Below are 22,016 nucleotides of genomic sequence, written 5' to 3'. Positions count from 1 at the left end.
TAAGTATTTTTTTGATAATTGGTGCCATGTCTAGTTCATAATCTGACCAATGTGTGTGAACGTTTTTGGCTTGTTTATATGAGGCTGTTTACTAGATTTCCTAGTTACACAGACTACACTTTGCCTTTAGGGATGCAATTATTTGTAGGTAAACATTGACAAACTGCTGAGAGATCTGCAGTTTATAGCTAACCTGCTATTACTTGTAGATAAAGCTTGATGAACTGCAGGAGAATCTAAAGAAACAATTTTATTTTCAACTGAACAGGAACAATTCAGTTGGAACTGAGTTGCAGTACAACCCTAAGTCACTCTGATTGACAGAAGGCTATTGTTACCTAATGGTTTCTGCACTGATTCTGTGAACTTGTTCTCACAGATTCCTGGAGTGTTTGTAAAGATATTATTTATATCTAGCCTTTGTGCTTATGTCAGTCACTCTGCTCAGAACTACCATATCCCTTGATAGTACAAGGGAGGAAGGTTCCCTGTTTTATAGCTGTGGAAAATGAAACAGAGGAAGGGTGACCCCTTTGGCTTGTGAGGGTGTCAAGAACGGGAGCCAAAGTTGCAGAATATCCTTTAATGCAAATTTTCTTAAACAGAGAATCAGAGTAGGAAAAGTCTTATTGAGTGGACTAATTACATTTCAGCAAGGCTGCAATTTTTTGTGTATGACGTTACATGATTAAGAAGAGTAATTTGAATGTCTGATACTAAACTAAAGCAGATAACATGATGGTTCTGACTAGACTGTGTTTTTAAATAGCACTTGTTATGAAGTACATACTTCTAAACAGCATAAAGGTCAGAATGTGTTTTCATACCTTTTACATGTGTCAAAGTATCACAAGGTAAAATTCAGTTGTTATCACATTAGCTTGGCCATCTGTCCAACAAGCACAAAGGGGCTTGCAGCTGAAAAAATCTTAGCACTGTAACTGCTGGCAACACTGGCACAGATTATTTTTTCATATCACCTTTCAGAGCTGCAGTCATGTGCAGTGGTATAATCAGATTGATGGCTGTAGTTGGTATAGGCTGCACACCTGTGTGCTCCCTTAATTTGATAAGAAAACATTAATGCCTGACCAGGTGTGTGCCATATTATCACAGATGCAAGGAGAGTGATCTTATCAAGTAATCACCGGGCTGTGTAGCCTTAGCTGAAGCAACAATGTGTCACCAAAATCATTAAGATCCTTGTTACAGTTCTTTCATTGGGATGAAACAAACACTTAGCTTCAGTCATTCATGTTACAGAACGGTCCTACATTATTTCATTCCAAATTTCTTTCCCCTTCCTTTCCTCCAAGGTTGTAGCTATGGATGTGAAGGATATACCCTGCTGACATGTCACTCGGTGCTCAGGAAATTCTGGGTTCTATTCCTGGCCCTTCCCTTGGTCTAATGGATAACCTTGTATAAATCATTTCCCTCCTCTGAGATTCCATGCTCTGTTGATAAAACAGGATTAACAGTATTTCAGCTTTATTTGCTTCCTATAAAATGGTTTATTTCAAAACCTTCAAATGTAATAACTTGTTACTGGAATAGGAATTAGCTAATCAGATGTGAGCATTGGCTCATTTTGTATTTTATTTTGTTATTTGTATTGCATTGCATGCCAGGAATATCCAACTCATTACTGCCCATTTTCCAAAGCAGGCTGAGAACATGTGTGGCATGAATATATTATAATATGGTCAGAGATTATAAAAATAGAGAAGACATGATTACATTCTGAACAGATGGTAAATAGTATTGATTTGACTGGTTAGTGAGTAAAAAATAGTGTGCCCCATGCTGATTTCTTCTGGGCAGTATCTCACTTTAAGAAGCACCAGTCCAGTTCCAGGGAGCTGTCTGCAGCTATGGAAAAAGTAATACCAGAAGATGGAACTAAATGAGAAATAATTAGCACAGTGTTACATCATTTGTTCCTAAACAAGATATCTACACTCTCATGTGAATTTTATAATGTGAGGGAGGTAGTGGCTTCATTAAGGTTGTTCACAGTGGCTTTCTTCCTGCTGTACTCAATATGGAGCTGTCTCTTTGTTTTCATCAAATGACAACACAGATGTGATTTTGATGCCTAAAAAGTACATAGATTTTTATAAATATGTTTTTCTTGGAACTTTCAGAAATTCCAGGCACTTAATTTCATTTTATGTAACTTTGTTCAGAATAAAGGTATCAGTGCTAGCTGTCTCTCAAATTCTACAGTAGACTGAATTCAGATACAGTCATTTTTTACTACCTATTAATTTTTCTAAAAGTTTTTCAAGCCAGCCTCTTAAACTGCAGGTATAGTTCTCCTTCCTGCACACTTATAATCAAGTAATGTTAGCCTGAAGTTCCCTTTAAAACATACAGAGCTGTGTTCCCCCTTGATTTTGCTCCTATCATTCAACACAGATTTTTCATATTTTTTTCAGCAGAAGTGATTTTGCCTTCAGTAGTCAGTCTGGTTGGTCATTCTGTCAGACAACCCTGCCCTTTCTGTGAGCATCTTTGCACAGTCTCAGAAATCAGAAAACACAAAGCTGTTCATCCCTCAGACCTGCCCATGGTTGTTTCTGCAGAGGCATCCCCAAGGATAGTGCTGTGCAGAATGCAGCACAGTGCAAGTCATCTGCAGGTGGGATTTTGTTTTCAAACCGACCTGCAAAGGTGCATTTCCTATCATGGAAAAATTCAGTATCTGACATCATCTGTTTGTTTTCCCTAAAAATGTAATCTACTTAATGGATCTCTGTTCTTATCACACTATGGCTTCTCAGTTCTGGTGGCACCTCCAGGAAAGAATGAAGGTGAACTCACTTGTTGAATCAAATTAAATGTTTTTAAGAAAAGAAAAGGTGCCAATTTTTTGGACTGCTGAAATCAAGTCAGTTTCTGCAGAAGGAACAGATGTTGCACTGCAGCTCTCTGATAAATACTGTTTGCAGTGTGTGCACTAAATGGAATTTAATAGCTTTCCTTTCTGGGGCAGATTGCTTTTGCTTACTTAAGTAAACAATTTTGCTTTCTGTTTGTGATGCAGCTGCACTTCTGACAGCGAGATGGGGGAAGATATCAGGTATGGTATCACATATGAGTGTTGGTCTTCTGACTAAGTTCATCACAATCGGAGGAACCAAAGAACCACTTCAGATTTTCTGAATCGGGATTCTAAAAATCAGTGAAACTTTCACTGCTTTACAATGCAGTTTTTTAAACCACATATGACTCATGAAAATAGGAGTTGGATTTCCTTTATGAAAATGTTTCCATTTTCTGAAAATCAGATCCTAACTTTTCTGCATGTTTTTGAAAATCTCACTCTTGGGTAATCAGATAATTTCCTAATGCTGCACTTGAAAATATGGTATCGAGTGTTGTTTTCAAGGTTTTATTTAATTAAAGCAAATTCTCCTCTTTATCATTCTCTTCATTGTTTGCATCCTGTCCTGAGTTCATTTTCACACTAGCATTCGTCAGACACACACAAAATGAGAAGTGTGAGGAGCTGCAGATCAGTCCATCTGCTGGCAAAGTATACTTGGGTGGAAATTATTTCTACCTGCTTAACATAGCTCAGTTTATATTTTGGGAATGCTTAACAATTTATTAGAGAGCAAATTCTTTTGATGCTTTTCTGTCATTTCCACGTGGTGCACAAACCTAAAAATCATGGGTAAAGGATACTTGGAAATCTTGTAGCTCTTTCTGCATAAGAGAAACAACAGTTTTGGGGATGAATAAAAGTGAATCCACTCGAACCCATTAGGGTACAAAAGAATTATGATCAGAATTAGACATTCACATGTTTGAAACTGTTGAAGAGGTACAACTAAGTAAGTACATTAAAACTGTATGCATTGTGTAAGTACATTAAAAGGCCATGAAAGGTTATATGAGGCACATAGGTTCATAGATTTATCATAGATTCTGCTAGTCCCTGCCATGTTGGCTATAAGCTGTAGGAATATGTGTAGTGACTTTGCACTGGCATCTCATAGAATATTCTGGTGCTCTCAGAACAGAGGTGAGCTAAAATTGTGTGAGATCTTGAGCATTTGCTCACAGGTGTTGAATACTTCGTTCAATGTTGTTTAACACTTTGTCAAAACTGGAGCTTCAACCATACCAGTTTTAGGTCTGTATGACTCCAGCATAGTTAAGAGAGTAGTTAAATTGTAGTTAAATTGTTGTGTTTTTAGTTACAGCGTAGGGATAGCACCCTAAGGCATTTTTTAATTGTCTAAAATTGCTGAATTGAAAATAATAATAATAATCTGTATTTGTTTCCTGCAGCCCAGAGAAAGAATCTGTTGAAATGGAATTCAGGTACAACACTTTAAAAACTTAATGGTAATAGTTTTCAGAAGTGATTGATTTTAATGAACTGTTCTTCTTTAGAAGCCAAACATGTCTGTATGCTACCACCACACTACTAGCAGTGATCTCACCATTCAGTAATGGCAAAAGCATTTGTTCCTTAATAATCAGGGCGTACAACATGAAAATGTTCCATATCCTAGTATCAGGCTGAAAATAATGGAAGCATATTCTTTTCTTTATGTAGATGCAACAATAATATAGGAACAGGACATGTTTTGCTTGTATCTGGAGAATGCTCAGTTTTGAGTTAATGCTAGAAATTACTGAATTGTGCAAAATAATCACGACAAAATTGTAGTCATCAATCCAATGCACACAAAAAAACTTCTACTGTGTAGTATTTCCTCTTCCATTATAATTCAATTTAACTTCCATTATAACTGCATTTTTGTTTCCTTTAAAAATCACCAACATTTTAAAGTTGTTGATGCTTGCTAGAGCACTGAGGTTCATGCATGAGTGTCCAATAACTAATCTTATTTTCAGTTCTGAGCCTACTGGACTTACCAAGATGATGTGTGAGGGTAGATAGATAAGTAGCTTCAGACAGTCCTGACAGTGTTGTCTCTGTTGCTAAATTAACGAAGAGAGTTGATCTCATGAAAAATGTCCTCTCCAGGGTGACCAGGGAGGGTTTCCCTGATTATTCTAAGCTTGGGTTTTGCTGTTTGCATCCTTGTGATCATTAAGAGGCTATGCTCAGTATATCATGTGTTATCAGAGAAGAAATATTACACTCCACTGATGAAAATATGATTGTTTATGCAGTCCAGAAGTAGGAGGCAATTAATTCCACCTACAAAAATAAATTCATTCTAAGTCTTTGTCCGCTAAGCCATTTGTTGGCTGGCCATAAGTCTTCTAAGCATGAAATATTAGGTAGAATCAAGGCAGCTTTTCAGAGAAAAAACATTGCACGCTCCATTTCGGAATATTTTGTTCTCTGAATTCGTGCCTCTGTTTATCTCACAGTTTCAGCAATTTTTTTTTACTGTCTGCTCAGTGTGAGAAGCACTGAAGACACACTGTACATTCCTTATACGATCAAACTCCCTTCTCATGTAAGAAGCATGATGTGCTTTTCTGCCTTGATGTGTCATCCCAGCATCAGTTTGCACTTAAGATTATATTAGGCAGATTTACTGAATTCTTAAGTTGTAATGAATTTTGCCCAGTTCCGTGCTTGTTCCCCAGTTCCTTGCAGTGCAATTAGTAGCTTAACAGCAGAATCTTAGCCAGAATGTGAATGGTGTCTGCAGACATTGTGATGGCTCTCAGCATGGAGTGAGTGTAACTGAGTGTACCTCTGAAAGAAAGAATACTTCCTAGAAAACTTCTTAGACCTTTTTCCTCAAAACTTCAATATTAGTTTTTCAAAGATAAAATAGAAATATCTTTTTGATCGTTTTGAGTTAATAGCAGGAAAGACACAACACAATTCGAAGCAATAAAAAGAGGGGAAGGGAATACACGTTCATCTTGGAACACTCAGAGCAATTTTGTCTCAATCATGGAGTTGAGAACTGCATACTAATTGAAAAAATATTTTCCCTCCTGAGTCAGAAATTAATGCTTTTTGAATTAGATTTTGAGGGTTCAGGCTGAGCTGCATAGGGGTTGTGTGTGTGTGTGTGTGTTCATCTGTGTTCATTTTCCAGTAAGAGAATTCACAGAACAAAATTAAATTTTAATGAGCAATCAGATTTTTGAACTGGGAAGCATGCTACCAAGGTAGCATAACTGCATGTTCTTTCAGTGAAAATTGGATCCTATTATGATGCCTAAGCAAGCTTGGTGAAAGGCTGAAAAAAAAGAGTAGGGCAAGTGACGTTACCTCTTGAAAGGAATTACAAAAAATTATAAAGCAATTTTTTTTCTCCACCTTGTGGTTAGAATTGCATTCAGGTCTAACTAGAATGAGGCCGTCTAGCAGACAAAGGCTGTGTTGGGTGAGAGGTCAGAGCTTTCTGTTGGATTAGCTGAAATAGCTGGGAGGAAAACAAATACCCTGTCAGGCATATGATCCTTCCTTTGGCCCTTTTCTGGAGAAACAATGATGTGCCAATGAGTTTGTCTGTTTTTCCAGCAGTATCAGGTGTTCTAATAAAACATCGTGACTTTCTCCCAGCTCTGCCATCTGAGTCCTCAGAGCACAGATAGCCACAGAAACAACGTTAGCAGGCAGATACATTTTAAGTTGTAATAATAATAATAATAATACAGATTAAAGAAAATCTGCATCGGGAGATCTTGTTGGCCTTCCTCTGAAAAGTTGTTCCTTTTTGTGGTGCATGATAGGGGAAATTCCACAAGCAGAGATTTAGCAACTGGTTTTTGTCTGTGTCCTTGTTTTTGTCTTCACAGAGACAAATAAATAGAAAAATGTTAACTATGGAATCCTTATGACTCAATTTCTCCTTTTGTAGCGAGGAAAATAAATGTGTTTGGGGGAGAATTGCCTTTGCTTAAGTGTGGAGTTGTTATATTTTTTTAATACATTAAAAACATCATCTTTGAATACCTCTCCTGAAATGTGCTGCCTAACTGGTGTCACTGCTATACATTTTTAATTAATCTCTCCAGACAGAGCTGGGATTCTGTCTTTTGTAATTTTTTTCCTGTCACCTGCACTGCTCAGGCTTATGGAGTTAGCCTCTCCAAAACTCTCTCACAGCAGAAAATGAGGGAACAAACTGACATTTGAGAGAACCAGCTCTCAAGCTAGGTGATCAGTTGCAGTGTTCTGTTGGAAATTGTCCTAAAGAACAGAAAGGAAAGGCAGCATTTTCTGAGATTTATCACCGGTCTCTACACAAAAAAAATAGGTTTACAATAATCCCTACTGCACTGGGTAAGCTGGAAACTCCTGTTTTGTTTTTCCAGGAAAAGAGGATCAGTAGCATATGCATCACAGAAGCCTTGGCTGCTCAACGCCACAGTGGAAGAGAATATCACATTTGAAAGCTCTTTCAACAAACAGAGGTAATAGGGTTCAGCCCTGTTGTATGCTTTCTTCTCCTTTTAGCTAAACAGTGGTGCTGCATACTTCTACACCTTCTACACTGACACACTGGCCCCGTCCCACTCCAGTAACAAACAGTTCACCTGACTGAATGTGACAGAAGGCACTGAGTCCTGGACAGTCAGCTCAAACCATGATTTTCATGAAGGACACAAGACAGAGTTCTGTCTCACTTGGCCTGAAGTGTAGAACTATTTTGGCTTCCAAGGGCCTCATTTGTGCAGCATGCAGTACTTTCTCCTTATACCTAATTGGCAAGTATAATTGCCTTGGTCAGTGATAGTTTGGGAGCAGGGGTAACATCTGTTAAGATTTCTTTATTTGGTATACTGTGAAGGATTAATGGGCTGCCTTTTTATTCTGTGTAAATGACCACAGAACATTCTAAAAGATTTGGAAGTTACTGTGGGTATTACATTATGTTCCCCCTTCTCCCCACCCTAAAATAAGTAGATAGCCATTCACATCCTGCATGCATTTTTTTACTTTGTTTGTTTCTACTATCCTTGGGTATTGAAACAAAAACAAAGCTTCTGGTTAGAAATGCATCTAAATGCTAAACAGCAATGATATAGTATAGAAGAAGCTATTCTTCTTTTGCCTGGTTTTAGCTATTTAGTATTTGTATTTGGGAAGATTCTTTTTCTTAGCTGAAATGGTATTTACTTGCCTGCAGTTGAAAGAGATCCCATTAGAACAATTAGTGGCTAACAAATACATTTTCCACCGTGTGATTTTTCCAGCTGGTTAACTTTGTTCCTCTTCAGGTAGGAAATGTGCTTCTATAGCAGTATCTGTGTGGATTTTGCATTACCTTTTTTGTTCCCACAGGTACAAAGCAGTAATTGATGCTTGTTCCCTCCAGCCTGATATTGACATTCTCCCTCACGGAGACCAAACCCAGATTGGAGAGAGGGTCAGTAAACAGCTACAGGCTTCTATTTTTGTTTTAGATATGTAGAGGTTTTTTATTATTTTCTTACGTTCTTAAAATCTTACCAGCTATTTGGCAAGAAAGGTCATCTTTTGGTAAGTGTACATTTGAGTCATTAGTCTGAAAGCTGGTTGCTTGGTAAACAAAGAGACACTGTCATTTATGCGAGGTGCCATGATTTAAATGTGCTGCTATCAAAGTGTTTGACTAATTCTGCTGACAGCACATATTTTGCTTTATTTGGGAGTAATCTAAAAATAAGTGCCAATTCCATAAACAATGTACCCAGACACATAGTGGCACTTGCACTCAAACAGCAACAACAAGGACACGTTTCCATGCCTAATCGCCACACTGACTACCATGCTAATTTGCAGAGCATTAGTTGTTAAGTCATTGTGTAGCTAAATGAATGTAGAACAGAAAGAGAAGAATAGAGGGATGGCATGAAGTGGCAGGGAGAAGCAGACCTTCTGGTTGGTAGCAGTGTTGGCTTGTGAGAGCTTATGGTGTTGGTAAAACTGCCGCTGGATTGCAGGAGCTACTGATTGCAGTAGTTGTGATACAGATACAGGGGCTGATGGAACTAATACTGTATGGTGACATGCAGGTGTAAAATACAGACAGGATGTAGCAGACTTCAGATGCTGGTTTAGATTCCCTGCAGGACATCCATGTGCTGCCTGCACCATTGTGTTGCCATCAACCATTAAACATTTCTCACCCCTGATCCATACAGAGCTCAGACGGACTTCTCTGGCTTCTCCAACAGTTAGCATACTTTGTTCCCAGCTCCCCTGCAGGCCTACAGTTTTGAAACATCTCTGAGTTTTTGTTCAGATAATTAAATCAAAATATACATATTCAGTTGATGTTCTTATAATTGATTTTATTTTTCCTGCTTATCTCCAGGGTATTAATCTGTCTGGAGGGCAGCGCCAGCGTATCAGTGTGGCAAGGGCACTGTACCAGCAGACAAATGTTGTGTTCCTGGTGAGTAGATGCCATTATGTTTATGCTGCAATCAGAACCCAAGATCTAAGCATTTACAGTGTTTCATGGGAGGCACGCAGAACATTGTGCTTCACTAAACTAAGCTAACCGTGCGCTGTTTATTTTATATCTGTTGTTAGCAAACCTGCAGGTATAGAGTGTTTTGTAAATGCTGTGGACAGACAGATACTAGGATACAGACTGAAAGGCTGTTGCTTACCCTCTCTGTCGAAGTTTATTTTGAGTCTTATATTTATCCAGAAATCTGTACGCAGAAGTTTGGTAGTCTCAGCAATATTTATAACATTCCTAAGCTGTCTCAGGCATAAAATGAATGTTGTCCTGTGTCAAAGGTGTTTCCTTTCTGCAACAAACTAAGCTGTCTTCCCATCCTGAACTGCTCTTTGTGTATCCTGCCCAAATTTCAGCAGATGTACTGTGGAAAAGAGTGGGAGCAGGCTCTAAAAGCCCAGTAGGATTAAGTGAAAAAAAATATTATAGATGATGATACAGATTAGTTTATTCCTAAATTAATTGCTTGTAATTGATTGTTTTAATAAGATGAAGTTAGCATAGGCCATAAATCATCTGATGAGGATCATCAAACAGATCAGTACTTTTCCTTTTGTGATGCTTTGTTAAAAAAATTTCATTATAAGATTTTTAAAAATAATTTAAAAAATCATAAGAGGGCAAGTATGGGGAATAAAACTGTTCTATTTGTCACTGTCTCTGGAGCAGTTTAGATAACATATGCCATCAGTACACACTGCTTCATTGTCTTGAGTCGTACAGAAATCACAAACTGCAATTACTAAGGCTGTGAAGTGCATCTTTTAGGAAGTGCAGTTTCCAGAAGGCCTCGGGAAATCTGGCATTTACACAGCTGATGTTACTGTATGTCTGAGTACTCATTGCAGAAACAACAGACTGCCTCCAGGTCTGTTGGGAACTTTAAGAAAACTTCTCCTTTGAACAATTTTGATCTTCTGATGACCTCTTTTGATTGTCTATATTGATCTAACTTTTTTACCAGTAATAATATGCACCAGTTTCCTTAAATCATATTAATGTTGACTCATGAGCTGGCCTTTTCTTCCTCATGACAGGATGATCCATTTTCTGCCCTGGATATTCACCTAAGTGACCATCTCATGCAAGAAGGAATCCTGAAAATGCTACGAGAAGACAAGCGTACAGTTGTGCTAGTGACCCACAAACTGCAGTACTTGCCCCATGCTGATTGGGTAAGAAAACTAATTTATATATATACATATGGGTTTTTTTTTTTTAGGAGGCAAGGAAGTGGCACAAATATGTCTTCTACAAACAAGACTCTCACTTCACCTTTCTACCAAGTGGTAGTTTAGTGAGAAGAGTCACAATTAAGGTCTTGCAAAAGTTAGACAGTGAGTCTGGAGTGTGTGACTTTGGAATTCCTATCGTAGAACACCTTAACAGGTCTGATTTTCCTAGAGCTAATACTTGATAATCTCATGAAAATGGGCTGTGTCTAAAATACTAGTATCTAAACCCATTTCTAACATGGTAAAATTTTGTTCTCAGAACAACAAAATGTTGGAGTAACGTATTTGCCTCTGTGATGTTACCAGGAACTTGTCTGTGGTATCACAGAAAAAGGTGTTTTTTATGATGTTTTTGGTTATTGAGACGTGTGGAAGTGCAAGGAAAAATGGATTTCCTTAGGTTTGATAGCAGTAGATAGTACATCAAAAACTCTTCTTCACATTGTGTGATGACGGAATTTTAAGAAATAGGCATTATTCAGTTCTGTTTCTTTGCTGTATCTTGAAGTTTACAGGAAAAAAAATGAAAGCGTGCTTCCTATAGCAGTTTGCAGTTACAAATGATAAAGGTAAAACAGACCATATAGGATAAGGAGATTTATTTTGTTGGAACTCTTTTAGTTTCTTGGCTCACAGTGGCATTGCACTTCTGCTGCAGTTACATAGCCACAGCACCTTGCCCACAAAGATTGATTACTGCAGTGTTGCCTCCTAGCAGGAATTCTCAGTCATTTGCAGCTTGCATGGAGTATAGAAGCAGTTATTTTGTGTCTCAAGCAATAATCATATTTTGGCTACTTTCTGTGATTCATATTGGCCTGCTGTAAAGCTGCAGATAGCCATTAATCTTGTTCTGGTCATATTTTTAGTGGGAAGCATTTATCCTCTATTGTGTCTGCTGTGACCTTGTCCCTCAGCTGTACATCTGTAAGAGTTAGTGCTGTTCTCAATGCAGTTCTGCTTTTGCTGCTGGTGTCTCTGAGTACAGCAATTTTGTCTTCTTCCTCTCCATCTGAAGTCCACCTTAGCTTGTTAATGTGCACAGCTATGTTCCTGTATCCAGTGTCATCTTTCTCATTTTATTTTCCAAATGTCAAACTCGTTTCTAGGTGTCTCTGTTTTATGAGTTAATCAGTGAGAAGGGTTTTTATTACCTTCTAAGTAGGTTTCAGTAATGTTTCATGAAATACACTATTTCAAATACTCTGTAGGACAGGAAGGATTTGTATTAATTAAGTTTATTAATAATTATTGTTTGTTAAGAGAGAGTTGACAATTTTTACCAAAGCAAAGGTCTCAGTAAGGCTCAGCAAGTTTTATACAGTGCAGCGCAGATAAAATATTTTGTTTTGGTTTAGTTCAAGGAATTTTTAATAGAGATATCTGAAATGTGTGATGGCCTTCCTACATGTGCATAGCAAAACCCTTGTAAGAATTTAGAGTCCCATCTATTTCAGGACTTTGTGAATAAATTGACCACAAAAAGATCCATTTGCTTTTTTTCTTATTACTTTTCTTTTCCTCTTGTGTAAATTCTCACTAATAAATGGAATGCGTTTCCTATTTTTTTTCATCAAAATTTCCAAGTTTCTAGGGAGAAAATAAACACTGCATTAACCATCTTCTAATGATGTCAAGTGAGTTTACAACCCACACGCCTCATTTTCCAATTCTCCTTGTCAGATACAAAGTTAAGGTAGTTGCATTCTGTGTACAACGTGGTTTCGCTGATACAAACCTGGAAACCTCACTCTTCAGATTTTGTCTTGTAGACATAATTTTTTTTTTTACACTGTGTCCACCATTTATGCTTTTAAAAGCTTTAGGGATTCAAAATCCTGAGCTTTTCCTTATCAGGCCCATAGTATCAAACAGACTGTGGAGCCTGTATGCTCATACCTAATTGCCTGAATGAGGGCAAAACACGCTGCGCAGTGTGCTGCTAAAAGCCTTTTCCTTTTAGGAGGCAAGAGAACTCTAACATCTTATCTTGCTAATGACTTGTATTTAGACAGCAGGCTTTCTGCTGTCTGCTGAAGAGGACCCCATTCCTTTTTCCGACTTACAAGCAGCCTTCCTTTTGGAAAGTGTGAAGTGGAGGAAGCTCTGTATTTTTCAGCCTCTCGAGTAAAAGGGATAAAGTTGAGAGATAACTAGACTGATTCTAAATGACAAATTTATACATAGAAATATTCGTTTGAAAAGTTCTGACCCTTAACAGTGTAACAGCGTACCCTTAAAATAAAGAGAGATGTATGTGACCTCCCAGCTTCTGTTTCTGACTTCCTAGATAATAGCGATGAAAGATGGCTACATCCAGAGAGAAGGAACACTCAAGGACATACAGAAATCTGAGACTGAGCTTTTTGAACACTGGAAGACACTAATGAATCGACAAGACCAAGAGCTGGAGAAGGTTTTTGTTGGGTCCTGTCTAAGGAATACTAAATTGGGCCACTTAGTGGGAATAGCATTGTTTATGTGCAATTCTGACAGCTGTTTGTGTAGGATGTAATTGAATTTACTAATTTCATTAGGTGACATTTTTTTCACATTTGCACGTAACAGGTTCTCCAGATCACTTTTTTTCTTTAATACTACAGCATAAAATGAACAAGATGTTAGTCTTATTTCTTATTAATTTAGAAATATCTGTCCAAGTTGAGAGCCCAAGACTGAGAGAGCTGGAACTGACAAACTGCAGTGAATGTCAGTTACATAATTGATGCCCTTTGGTTTTATGCAGCAGTGGCACGTCAGTCCTTTGTAGCTGCATGATGGAAGATTCTCGCTTCCTTTATTTTTCATTGATGTTCTGATTGAAAACAGATTTCCTCACAGTTATTCATGTTGTGATGAATTCTGTGGTTGAAAGTACACTAACTGTTCCTTTTTAGGAGACTACAATTGAAACTAAAAATGTTCTGGAAAGAACAAATCTCCGGAGGACTATGTATTCCCGTGAAGCACTGTTGAAAGATGATGAAGAAGATGAAGGTAAAAGGGCACCCTTTATGCGCACCACCACTACACTTCTGTTTTACAGTTAAATTATATTACAATGAATTAACAACTTTCAAACTAGCAGGAGAGACCTTGGTTTGCAGGTGGGTCGTGGTTTCTAAGAGTGCTGTTTCCATTGAGTTTATCTCTGGATTAATGTTTTCAAACCATCAGAAAACCATCTCTGCATTAATGTTTTCAAACCATCATAACATCTGACAAACTTTTGAGTGATTTTTAATATACTTAAAATAGTTCGATAGTGGGAGATGAATTAATTTTGACTAATTCATGTTGGATGAGCTTCAAACCCGTCAGCAGCTGAGCACACTTGTTTAGGGTTTTACCTAGGAAAAATCACTTCCTTTTTTAAATCAAGCCAGCACTTCTAAGTTGCTGAAGACATTGAACAACTAGTACTATGCTTATTGCATCTTCTTAGCAGGTATTACTTGTTATTATAACTTCAGCAAGGTAATACGTGCTTACTGAGCAAATAATTTCACCTGAAAGCCTTTTTGCTGTATGATAGCTTGTGTTTTGAAGTTGTCACTTGCCAGTTCCTGTGAAAGGCGCATAAGAGGAAGTCAGTGTGCCTGTACTCTTTTTTTTTTCTATTTATTTTTTTGGACATTGCAGAAGAAGCAACGGAAAGCGATGATGAAGACAACCTGTCCTCTGTGCTACATCAGAGAGCAAAGATGCCTTGGAGAGCATGTGGGAAGTACCTCAGTGCAGCAGGGATTCTCCTCCTGCCACTGCTGGTTCTGTCCCAGCTGCTGAAGCACACGGTGATGGTGGCCATTGACTACTGCCTGGCACGCTGGACATCAGATGCCATTTCTGAGAAGATGGAGGTAGAGCTGAAAAACTGCTCTCACTGTGAGGTACGAGATACCTTGCTCAGCCCCTCCTCACGTGTAGCCAGTGGTGAACTCCCACACTCAACCTCTGCTCCAAGATTTGTATGCAGTGTGCTATGTTCCTAGTAATAGAGCCATCCAGAGCATTTTGAAGGTTAATGCATTTTCGGGCACATGACACAATAAAGCTAACAATTAAGTTTTGTGCATTGTTGTTCTCCTGTTGCCAGACTTACAATGTTTTTGTCATTTAGCTGATATCCCTACACTTTGGTCTCTAAAGTGATTTTGATATTACGGTACTTCTATGTTTTTCCCATATGATAGAATTCTCACTGCAATAGGGCATTCAGGTTTTGTCATATATGAGGAACCCTGATTTTTATGATCAATACTCTGTTTTCCTTGTTCTTCAGGTAAATTTCACATGGAGCTGACCTCAGGGTTACCTAGCAGGGTTCTCTGTGTGTACAAAGTTGTAGCGGAGGGATTTCGTTAGAACGAGATTGCTTTCTTTGTGAGAATTGAGTGCCTCTAAATAATCCCACACATTTGTTTGGGAGGTTTGTGTTTGATTTCACTGGGATCATTATTTTTTCTCTAAAAGTTTTATTGATGATGGATTTTAATATAAAATTAATATTTAAAAATAATAACTATTATATTCTATTCTCACTCAAAGAATAGGCCCGGTCACCAGAGCCATAGCAAATGCTTTGAAGATGTTGTTGTTTTTTTCTTGAGATAAAATTTTCAAAATTATCAGTTCTTTTTCTAGTGTTCTATCATTTTAAATTTTGAATTTCTCTCTTACTTTCCTTCAAACAGTCACTTCTCCAAAGGATAAAAAACTTGAGCTTAACGTGAAATCACTGGAAATTTAATTTTGGGAAAATCTGGGGAAGAAGGATTTACTCCTTACATTTTTTCAGTCCTGCATTTATTTTCATTGGTTTTTAAGTTTAATTTACAATGAATAATGTGTTGCTCTTTCTTTGTTTCTTAGGTTTTCAACCACTCTCCATATTCAAAAATTTTCAGCATTCTCTGCTGCCTTGGGATTGTGTTATGTCTGGTCACATCCATAGCAGTAGAGTGGACTGGCTTGAAAGTCACCAAAAAGCTGCACGCTTCTTTATTGAATAAGATTATTTTGGCACCAATGAGGTATTCCTCTGATTATAATACAAACTACTGTCATCATTCTGTACTCCTTACTTCAAGGCAGTCTTCTTTTTCTATAAAGTGGTCCTGATTCATGTTTTATAATGTATCACTGAAAGTCACCAAGTATCAAGCTACTGAGCAAACTTTGATAAATGGTACCCAACCTGCCTGAGTTCCTGGACGGTGGTCAAATGCCTCTCCTGTCTGACTGTGGCTTCAGATATTTCCTTCTTAGCATATTTTATTTCTCTTTGCTGTTTTAATTAAGGAGAAAGCACAATAATTGGTGATACGTGGTGCAGTTCATGCAGAGTGTGTGTTGTAATCTTAATCATGGAAGTATTTACTGTCAGCAGTGATTGCGCAAGCCCATGAAAGTCAGGGAACCTGGATAAGTGTCATCACAGGCATCAGTGGAGCACACTGGGATTGCACAGATAGCAGTAAAGGCCTTTGTCCTGTGTGTGTTTTATTTCCAATGCTGCCACATTACAGTTGTAGCTTTATTCAAACCTGCAAGTGTTGAACATTTGGAAAAATACTTATTTTAGTGTTAACCATATTTAGCTCAGAAGTCATGAGGAAAGGATAAATATTGAAAATGTCATTAAAAAAAAAAACTTTTTTTTTTTTGCCCAAGACAGAATTAGACTTTAGATTCATCATAAACTAGGGGACAGTTACCAACTACATAGTAATAACAAAGTTTGTATCTTGGATGGGCAAATGGAAAGGAAAGGACTTGTAATGCATTATGCCAACAGCTGTTCTTATTATGTATTTTTCTTCTCAGGAAAAATGTCAAAACTTGTGATTGATCTTTGCTTGCATTTTTCATAAACTGAAGAGTTTAAAATTGCAAATGTGAAAGCAAATGTAATCATGGGATTTACATAGGTTGGGCAGTAAAGGCAGCTGAGGAGATGTTTGTTGTTGTTGGGAATAAGACTGCTATTTTACTGGGGAAGATGTGGTTATGGGGAAACATGAGAAACTTTGCCATGTTTGTTGATTTATTGCCTTGTGTTTGTAGCACAGTGCATAGTTTATGAAAGACAGAAAAGAAATTAAGAACTAGTTTAGTATGGGTGGTATGATCTTTCCCATTCCTTGCCTCATTTCAGGTTTTTTGAAACAACACCTCTGGGAAGTATATTAAACAGATTTTCAGCTGATTGCAACACTATTGACCAGGTACTCAAGAAATACATTTGAGCTCCCATGATACCTTATTTTTCTCAGTCTCAAAAATTGCATTCTCTTATTTAGGTGAAATTTGCAGGTGATCTATAATTTTGAATATTGCATCACTTTGCTTCACAACTTTCTGGATTCCAAATGAATTCCTCAGCTGTAAATGCACATTGGAAAAACATTTATTTAATTAAGATATCCTGCAATTATAAGAAGCTTTGCTTATTTTTTTTCCATCTTATACAAAAGGGAAGAGAAAGTAGGTCAATATCAATATCCTTAAACTAAGAGCACCCACTTAGTTAAAAAGTGGGTAAATCTATTCCTTTCAGATATGTGAACAAATGAATTGAGAAAAAGGCAAATGCTGTTGCTTGAAATATTAATGACTGAAATTCGGATTTCCATGTTTATTCCAGGCTGCAATGCTTTCCCAAAATCCAGGAGTAAATTCAAAAGCAGACCTGTTTGTTCAGTGTTTCAAAGCTTCTATTTTATATATATATTTTTATTTGTAACTGTGGGAGTCTTATATGCTATGCATTTGTTTCTCTGATTCTGTGTACTTCTTTATGTACCCAGCATATTCCTGCCACCCTGGAGTGTTTGAGTCGCTCCACTTTGCTGTGTGTATCTGCTCTGGCTGTGATTTCATACGTCACACCAATGTTTCTCATTGCCCTGGTTCCCCTTGCAATCATGTGTTACTTCATCCAGAAATACTTCCGAGTTGCATCACGGTAAGAATATAGACCTGTGTCATTCTGGCTATTGAAACATCTTTTGCAGTGCATGATGGCAGAATTGCGAAGGGTCTTTATTTTTGCAATTGGTTTTGTTAAAGGCATTGTCTTATGTGAAGGTGAGCAAAATCCATCCTAGTAAAATTTTTTGTTCTACAAGTGCATTTTGTCTGCAGCTCTTCGAACCAAGCCTGGGAGGCAGGAGCAGGTCTTTGTCCATGATGAAAGTTTCTCTCAGTTCACATGACACGAGGGAGATCTCAATGCAGCCTTCCAATATTTAAAGGGAGTTTATAAACATAAGGGAAATCAACTTTTTACATGGGTAATATTGATAGGACAAGGAGAAATGGTTTTAAACTGAAGGAGGGGAGATTTAGGTTGAATGTCAAAGGGAAGTTTTATATTGACAAGGTCTTGAGGTGCTGACACAAGCTGCCCAGAGAGGTTTGTGGATGTCCTTATCCCTTGAGGTGTTTAAGGCCAGGTTGGATGGGGCCCTGGGCAACCTGGTCTATACTTGATTTAGTGTCTGGCAATCCTGTGTGTGGCAGGGGGTTGGAACTTGATCCTTGAGGTCCCTTCCAACCCAAGCCATTCTGTGATTCTATGAAAAAGAAAAGAAAGATGAATCAAACCAAAAGAAAAAAACAAACCAACAGCTTCTGTCCTCTACAGGGGTTGCATGTTGAACGTGTCCAAACAATGTGGGGACAGAGCAGAGAAACTGATGTTTCACCTGCCTGTCCAATTGAAAACAGAAGTCTATAGAGCCAGGGAGAGAGGCTGCAGAATGGAGCATTGCCCTGATGGTACTGCCCTTTGTTCCTGCACGTGGAAACATCCTCACTTGTTCTGAGTGTCTTTTAGCATCCAACAAGTTAAAAATGTTAGCCACATCTGTGATTTTCTTCTACAATTATGCTGCTTCCCTTGTGCTGGTGCTCAACAAGCATTTGCAGCAGCACTGCATTTTTCCTTTTGTGTGTGCATGGATCAAGAAGGACTCTTTGCAAACAATTCTTAGTTCCTCCTGGAAGGACATGAGTCTAAATAGAATTTCACCCAATGTGTACCTCCACTGTCTTGATGACTAAACATGAAATTGAGAACTGCAAGTTCTCATTTACAGGGTCTGTGTATTGTTAGCTCAGTGTGAAGTTGTGCTGTCCTCTGGGGGTGGGGAGAGAATGAAGACAAAGTTGCATTTTGCCTTCTGCTTAACTGAAGTATCTCATTAAATTCATATTCAGCATTGAGCCAGAATTATGTTTAAATGAATAAAATATTGAATATAAGAATTAGTAACATGAGAGAAGCGAGGGAAGGCAGTGAAGGGAAAAGATTTATCCGGAAGTCCAGCACTGTGTGCACTCAAATTTAAAGAGAAAAGTCCTCCTGGGGACTTCATTCCCTGCTTAGAGACCTGCAGTGCTGCATTGCAGCCCATCTGAATGCTATGTGTGTAATTACTGTGCTAATATTCCCCAGGAGAATAACAGGACGACAGATTTTTTACAAAATTATTTTCATAATCCTCTCTAGGGACCTTCAGCAGCTGGATGACAGCACTCAGCTCCCATTACTTTCCCATTTTTCAGAGACTGTTGAAGGCCTGACCACCATCCGAGCCTTCAGGTACAGTTTTTTAAGAAAACATTTCTTACCTCTCTTTTGAGCGTCCTTTTTTGATTCTGTTCTGCAAGTGCGCAGGTGCAAGTATTTGTCATTTGGATCACCAAGCAATCCATGGTCCCCAAAGCACTGTGTGAAGGGAAAGTAAAATGCTGAGGACTAAGTATTTTGCATGTGAAGGAGCTACTATAGAGAAACAGGCTAATGTATCTTCTGCTTGTACTAACCCTCCACGCAATCGCACGCAACCTGAAAAAAACTTTCTGGGTAAATGTGATTTAAGGAGCTAAATTGGCTTGCAATTACCGCAGCGTGTGTTGTGGCAGGCTGTGTATTTGGACAGTTTCCATGGAACAACGAATATGCAGTAACATGTTATGCCAGGGTAATCTGTGTATGGGCCGATGTCCTGGTAAGATAAACTGTGCATGCTGGTAATTTCAGAAGCTACAAGTTATAGTTCGTGTTGCTAGCTGAAAATGTGGTTATTTAGATTGGTTTTGAAAATATGCAACTTGGAGACACAGTCTTTATCATCTGTTTTGATGCATTTTTCTGCCAAGGTGAGCTGACAGGAGCAGCCTAGGAATACCTGCTAATGTGCCTGAGCTGTGTGTCTGTTACAAAATGGCAGTCGCTGATACTCACAGTTCCAATGAAGCTACTGCAGCGCTCACCAGCTGCTTTCTCTCTGCATTGGTGCTATTCCTGGCTTTTCCCAGTTGATTCAAATGCAGTCAAATGTCTTCCACGCCCATCTCATCTAGATGTCTACACATTTTGCCTGTTAATTATTACTGTTACTATTCTCTCTTTGAAACGGTGCTGCTTATTCTTCTTAACCTGCAGATTTAATTTTATAATACAATTAATGCAAAAATTAGACTATTTTTAAGCAATTCTAAATAGGGTATAAATAGCAGAATGTAGGAACTACCAGGACAAAATCTTGTTTCTTTTTGGCTGAAGATAGTCTCCTAAAGAGAGGTAGAACAGCATAATATTTTCAAATTACTATTATTAGATATTTATTTTAAGTGCCAGCAGTGTTCTGTAGTTTGTAGCTATGTCTGTGTTCACTTTTAAGGAAAATTCAATTTCTCTTTTAATTCTTGCTTTTCTCATTTACCTGCATAATCTTTTACATTATCAAGGGGATCTTTAGAGTATTATGATGTACATTCTCAGTTGTTGACGCAGTAAATTACATTGAATACCATCTGGCTAATACTCTCAGCCATTTGGACCATTCCCTCTTGGTCCTTCCTGTCACCTTGAGATGAATTCCCCCTTGAAAGAGTTTTATTCTGTGCCCTTTTTTTTTTCTTGTACCCTGCACTAACGATGCATCTGTGACCCAAGCAGCTATGTGCTCTGTGAGTCCTGTACTCCATCTGCCTGCCAGCCTCCCGCATCAGCTGCTAACCTGCCTATTTATAGGTCTGCAAAGCTTCTCGGCTGCCTAACATATTAGTAGGAGTGCAGTTCAGACTTGCTAGCTTGAGTGTCCCTAAAAATAACGCTAACTCAGGAATCTAGTCATCTAGTTAGGTGCCAGTTGTTCCTGAAGTGTCTTTACTCTTAGTTGCTTTCCATCCTGTACTTATCAGAATGCATAGGGAAAGAAATGTACAAAAATCCAGAGGGAGATCAGAGAGACAGCTACTGCTGCAGCTATAAATACACCTTCAGCAGATGCCATGGCCTGATTTATAGCTTGCAAGTGTTTCTGGCACTTCAAATAGCATTGGTGCTAAGTAATCAATAAATTGTAAATGTTAAGGTTTCTGCAAAGACAGGGCTGTGCTCTGAGAAACCAGATAAGCTAGGGATACCTTCTGTGAACAGATTCTGATACTTCTGCAGTACTCCACTGACAACACTAACTTTGTCTGCATCACCGTTCCACATGTGTACTTGTGGCTGACTCATGATGCAATTTCATATCTACATCATGTTTTGCCTTGTGGTATGGAGGTACCGAAATTAAATAGGGTGGGTTCTAGAAGCAGCACGGCCGTCTCCCAGTGGCAGAGCTCTGAGGGCAGTGTGTCCTGTGGACAGGCAGGGCCCTCCAGCTGCAACATGGTGTGACGTGAGTGCTTGCTCGCTTTCAGGAGCGGCGTTTCTACACTGTCCAAACACACCAATACATGTGGAGCCAGCCCAGGCCCTTAGCAGCCATTTTCCATTACATACAGCCAACATGTCTGTTATGTCTGGACACACGGCTATACTATGTGAACTGTTACTTCATTTGCACAAAATCATGCTTTTTTGTCTGAAAAGCATAAACCATTTACATTGGAACTTTATTATACTGTACTCAAAATAAGGGTTAGGATACCCTGTAGCAGACAAATTTGAAACCTTCTCTAAGCTACGTACTTCATAATTAAACAAAGCGTATCATTCCTTCATACCAGTGTACCAGGAGCTGAGTTTATAAATAAGCAGTGTTTGTTACAAGCATAATATCGAAGGATGTAAGTAGGGCAAAGTTTATAAAACGGTCAGCTTACAGATGCATAATCTTCAGGCCTACAAACCTCTATTACTACCCCGAAAATGATTTTTGTGATACCTTTCCTTCGTTATTAGATATAATTACTGACATCTTTATTAAGATCACATTAAGTTATACCTGTGCAAATAAATATGCCCAGCTAAAAGAGGTGACTGGTGGACTTGCGTGCTGGCCAAGACCCCATCTAAATATGTGTAGCCAGGAGTCATCCCCTTTCTTATTTGTTATGTTCAAGGCAG

General features: G+C 38.4%; 1 protein-coding gene across 1 annotated transcript in view; it reads left to right on the top strand.

Moving 5' to 3' along the window:
- Window positions 1-22,016, top strand: part of ABCC8 (ATP binding cassette subfamily C member 8) — a 51,403-nt gene that overhangs the window by 17,560 nt on the left and 11,827 nt on the right. The window contains exons 12-24 of the mRNA XM_010711115.2: window positions 3,050-3,085; window positions 4,303-4,335; window positions 7,273-7,371; window positions 8,243-8,327; window positions 9,258-9,338; window positions 10,448-10,585; window positions 12,936-13,061; window positions 13,543-13,642; window positions 14,288-14,535; window positions 15,518-15,678; window positions 16,803-16,872; window positions 17,455-17,612; window positions 19,161-19,253. Of these exons, the coding sequence (XP_010709417.1) occupies window positions 3,050-3,085; window positions 4,303-4,335; window positions 7,273-7,371; window positions 8,243-8,327; window positions 9,258-9,338; window positions 10,448-10,585; window positions 12,936-13,061; window positions 13,543-13,642; window positions 14,288-14,535; window positions 15,518-15,678; window positions 16,803-16,872; window positions 17,455-17,612; window positions 19,161-19,253 (1,428 nt within the window). The remainder of the gene's footprint in view (window positions 1-3,049; window positions 3,086-4,302; window positions 4,336-7,272; window positions 7,372-8,242; window positions 8,328-9,257; window positions 9,339-10,447; window positions 10,586-12,935; window positions 13,062-13,542; window positions 13,643-14,287; window positions 14,536-15,517; window positions 15,679-16,802; window positions 16,873-17,454; window positions 17,613-19,160; window positions 19,254-22,016) is intronic.

The sequence above is a fragment of the Meleagris gallopavo genome, chromosome 5 (assembly GCF_000146605.3).
Source record: "Meleagris gallopavo isolate NT-WF06-2002-E0010 breed Aviagen turkey brand Nicholas breeding stock chromosome 5, Turkey_5.1, whole genome shotgun sequence".
In the NCBI taxonomy this organism is placed as follows: Eukaryota; Metazoa; Chordata; class Aves; order Galliformes; family Phasianidae; genus Meleagris; species Meleagris gallopavo.
The sequence above is the reverse complement of the archived record's forward strand: the minus strand, read 5'-3'. Positions and strand labels throughout refer to the sequence as shown.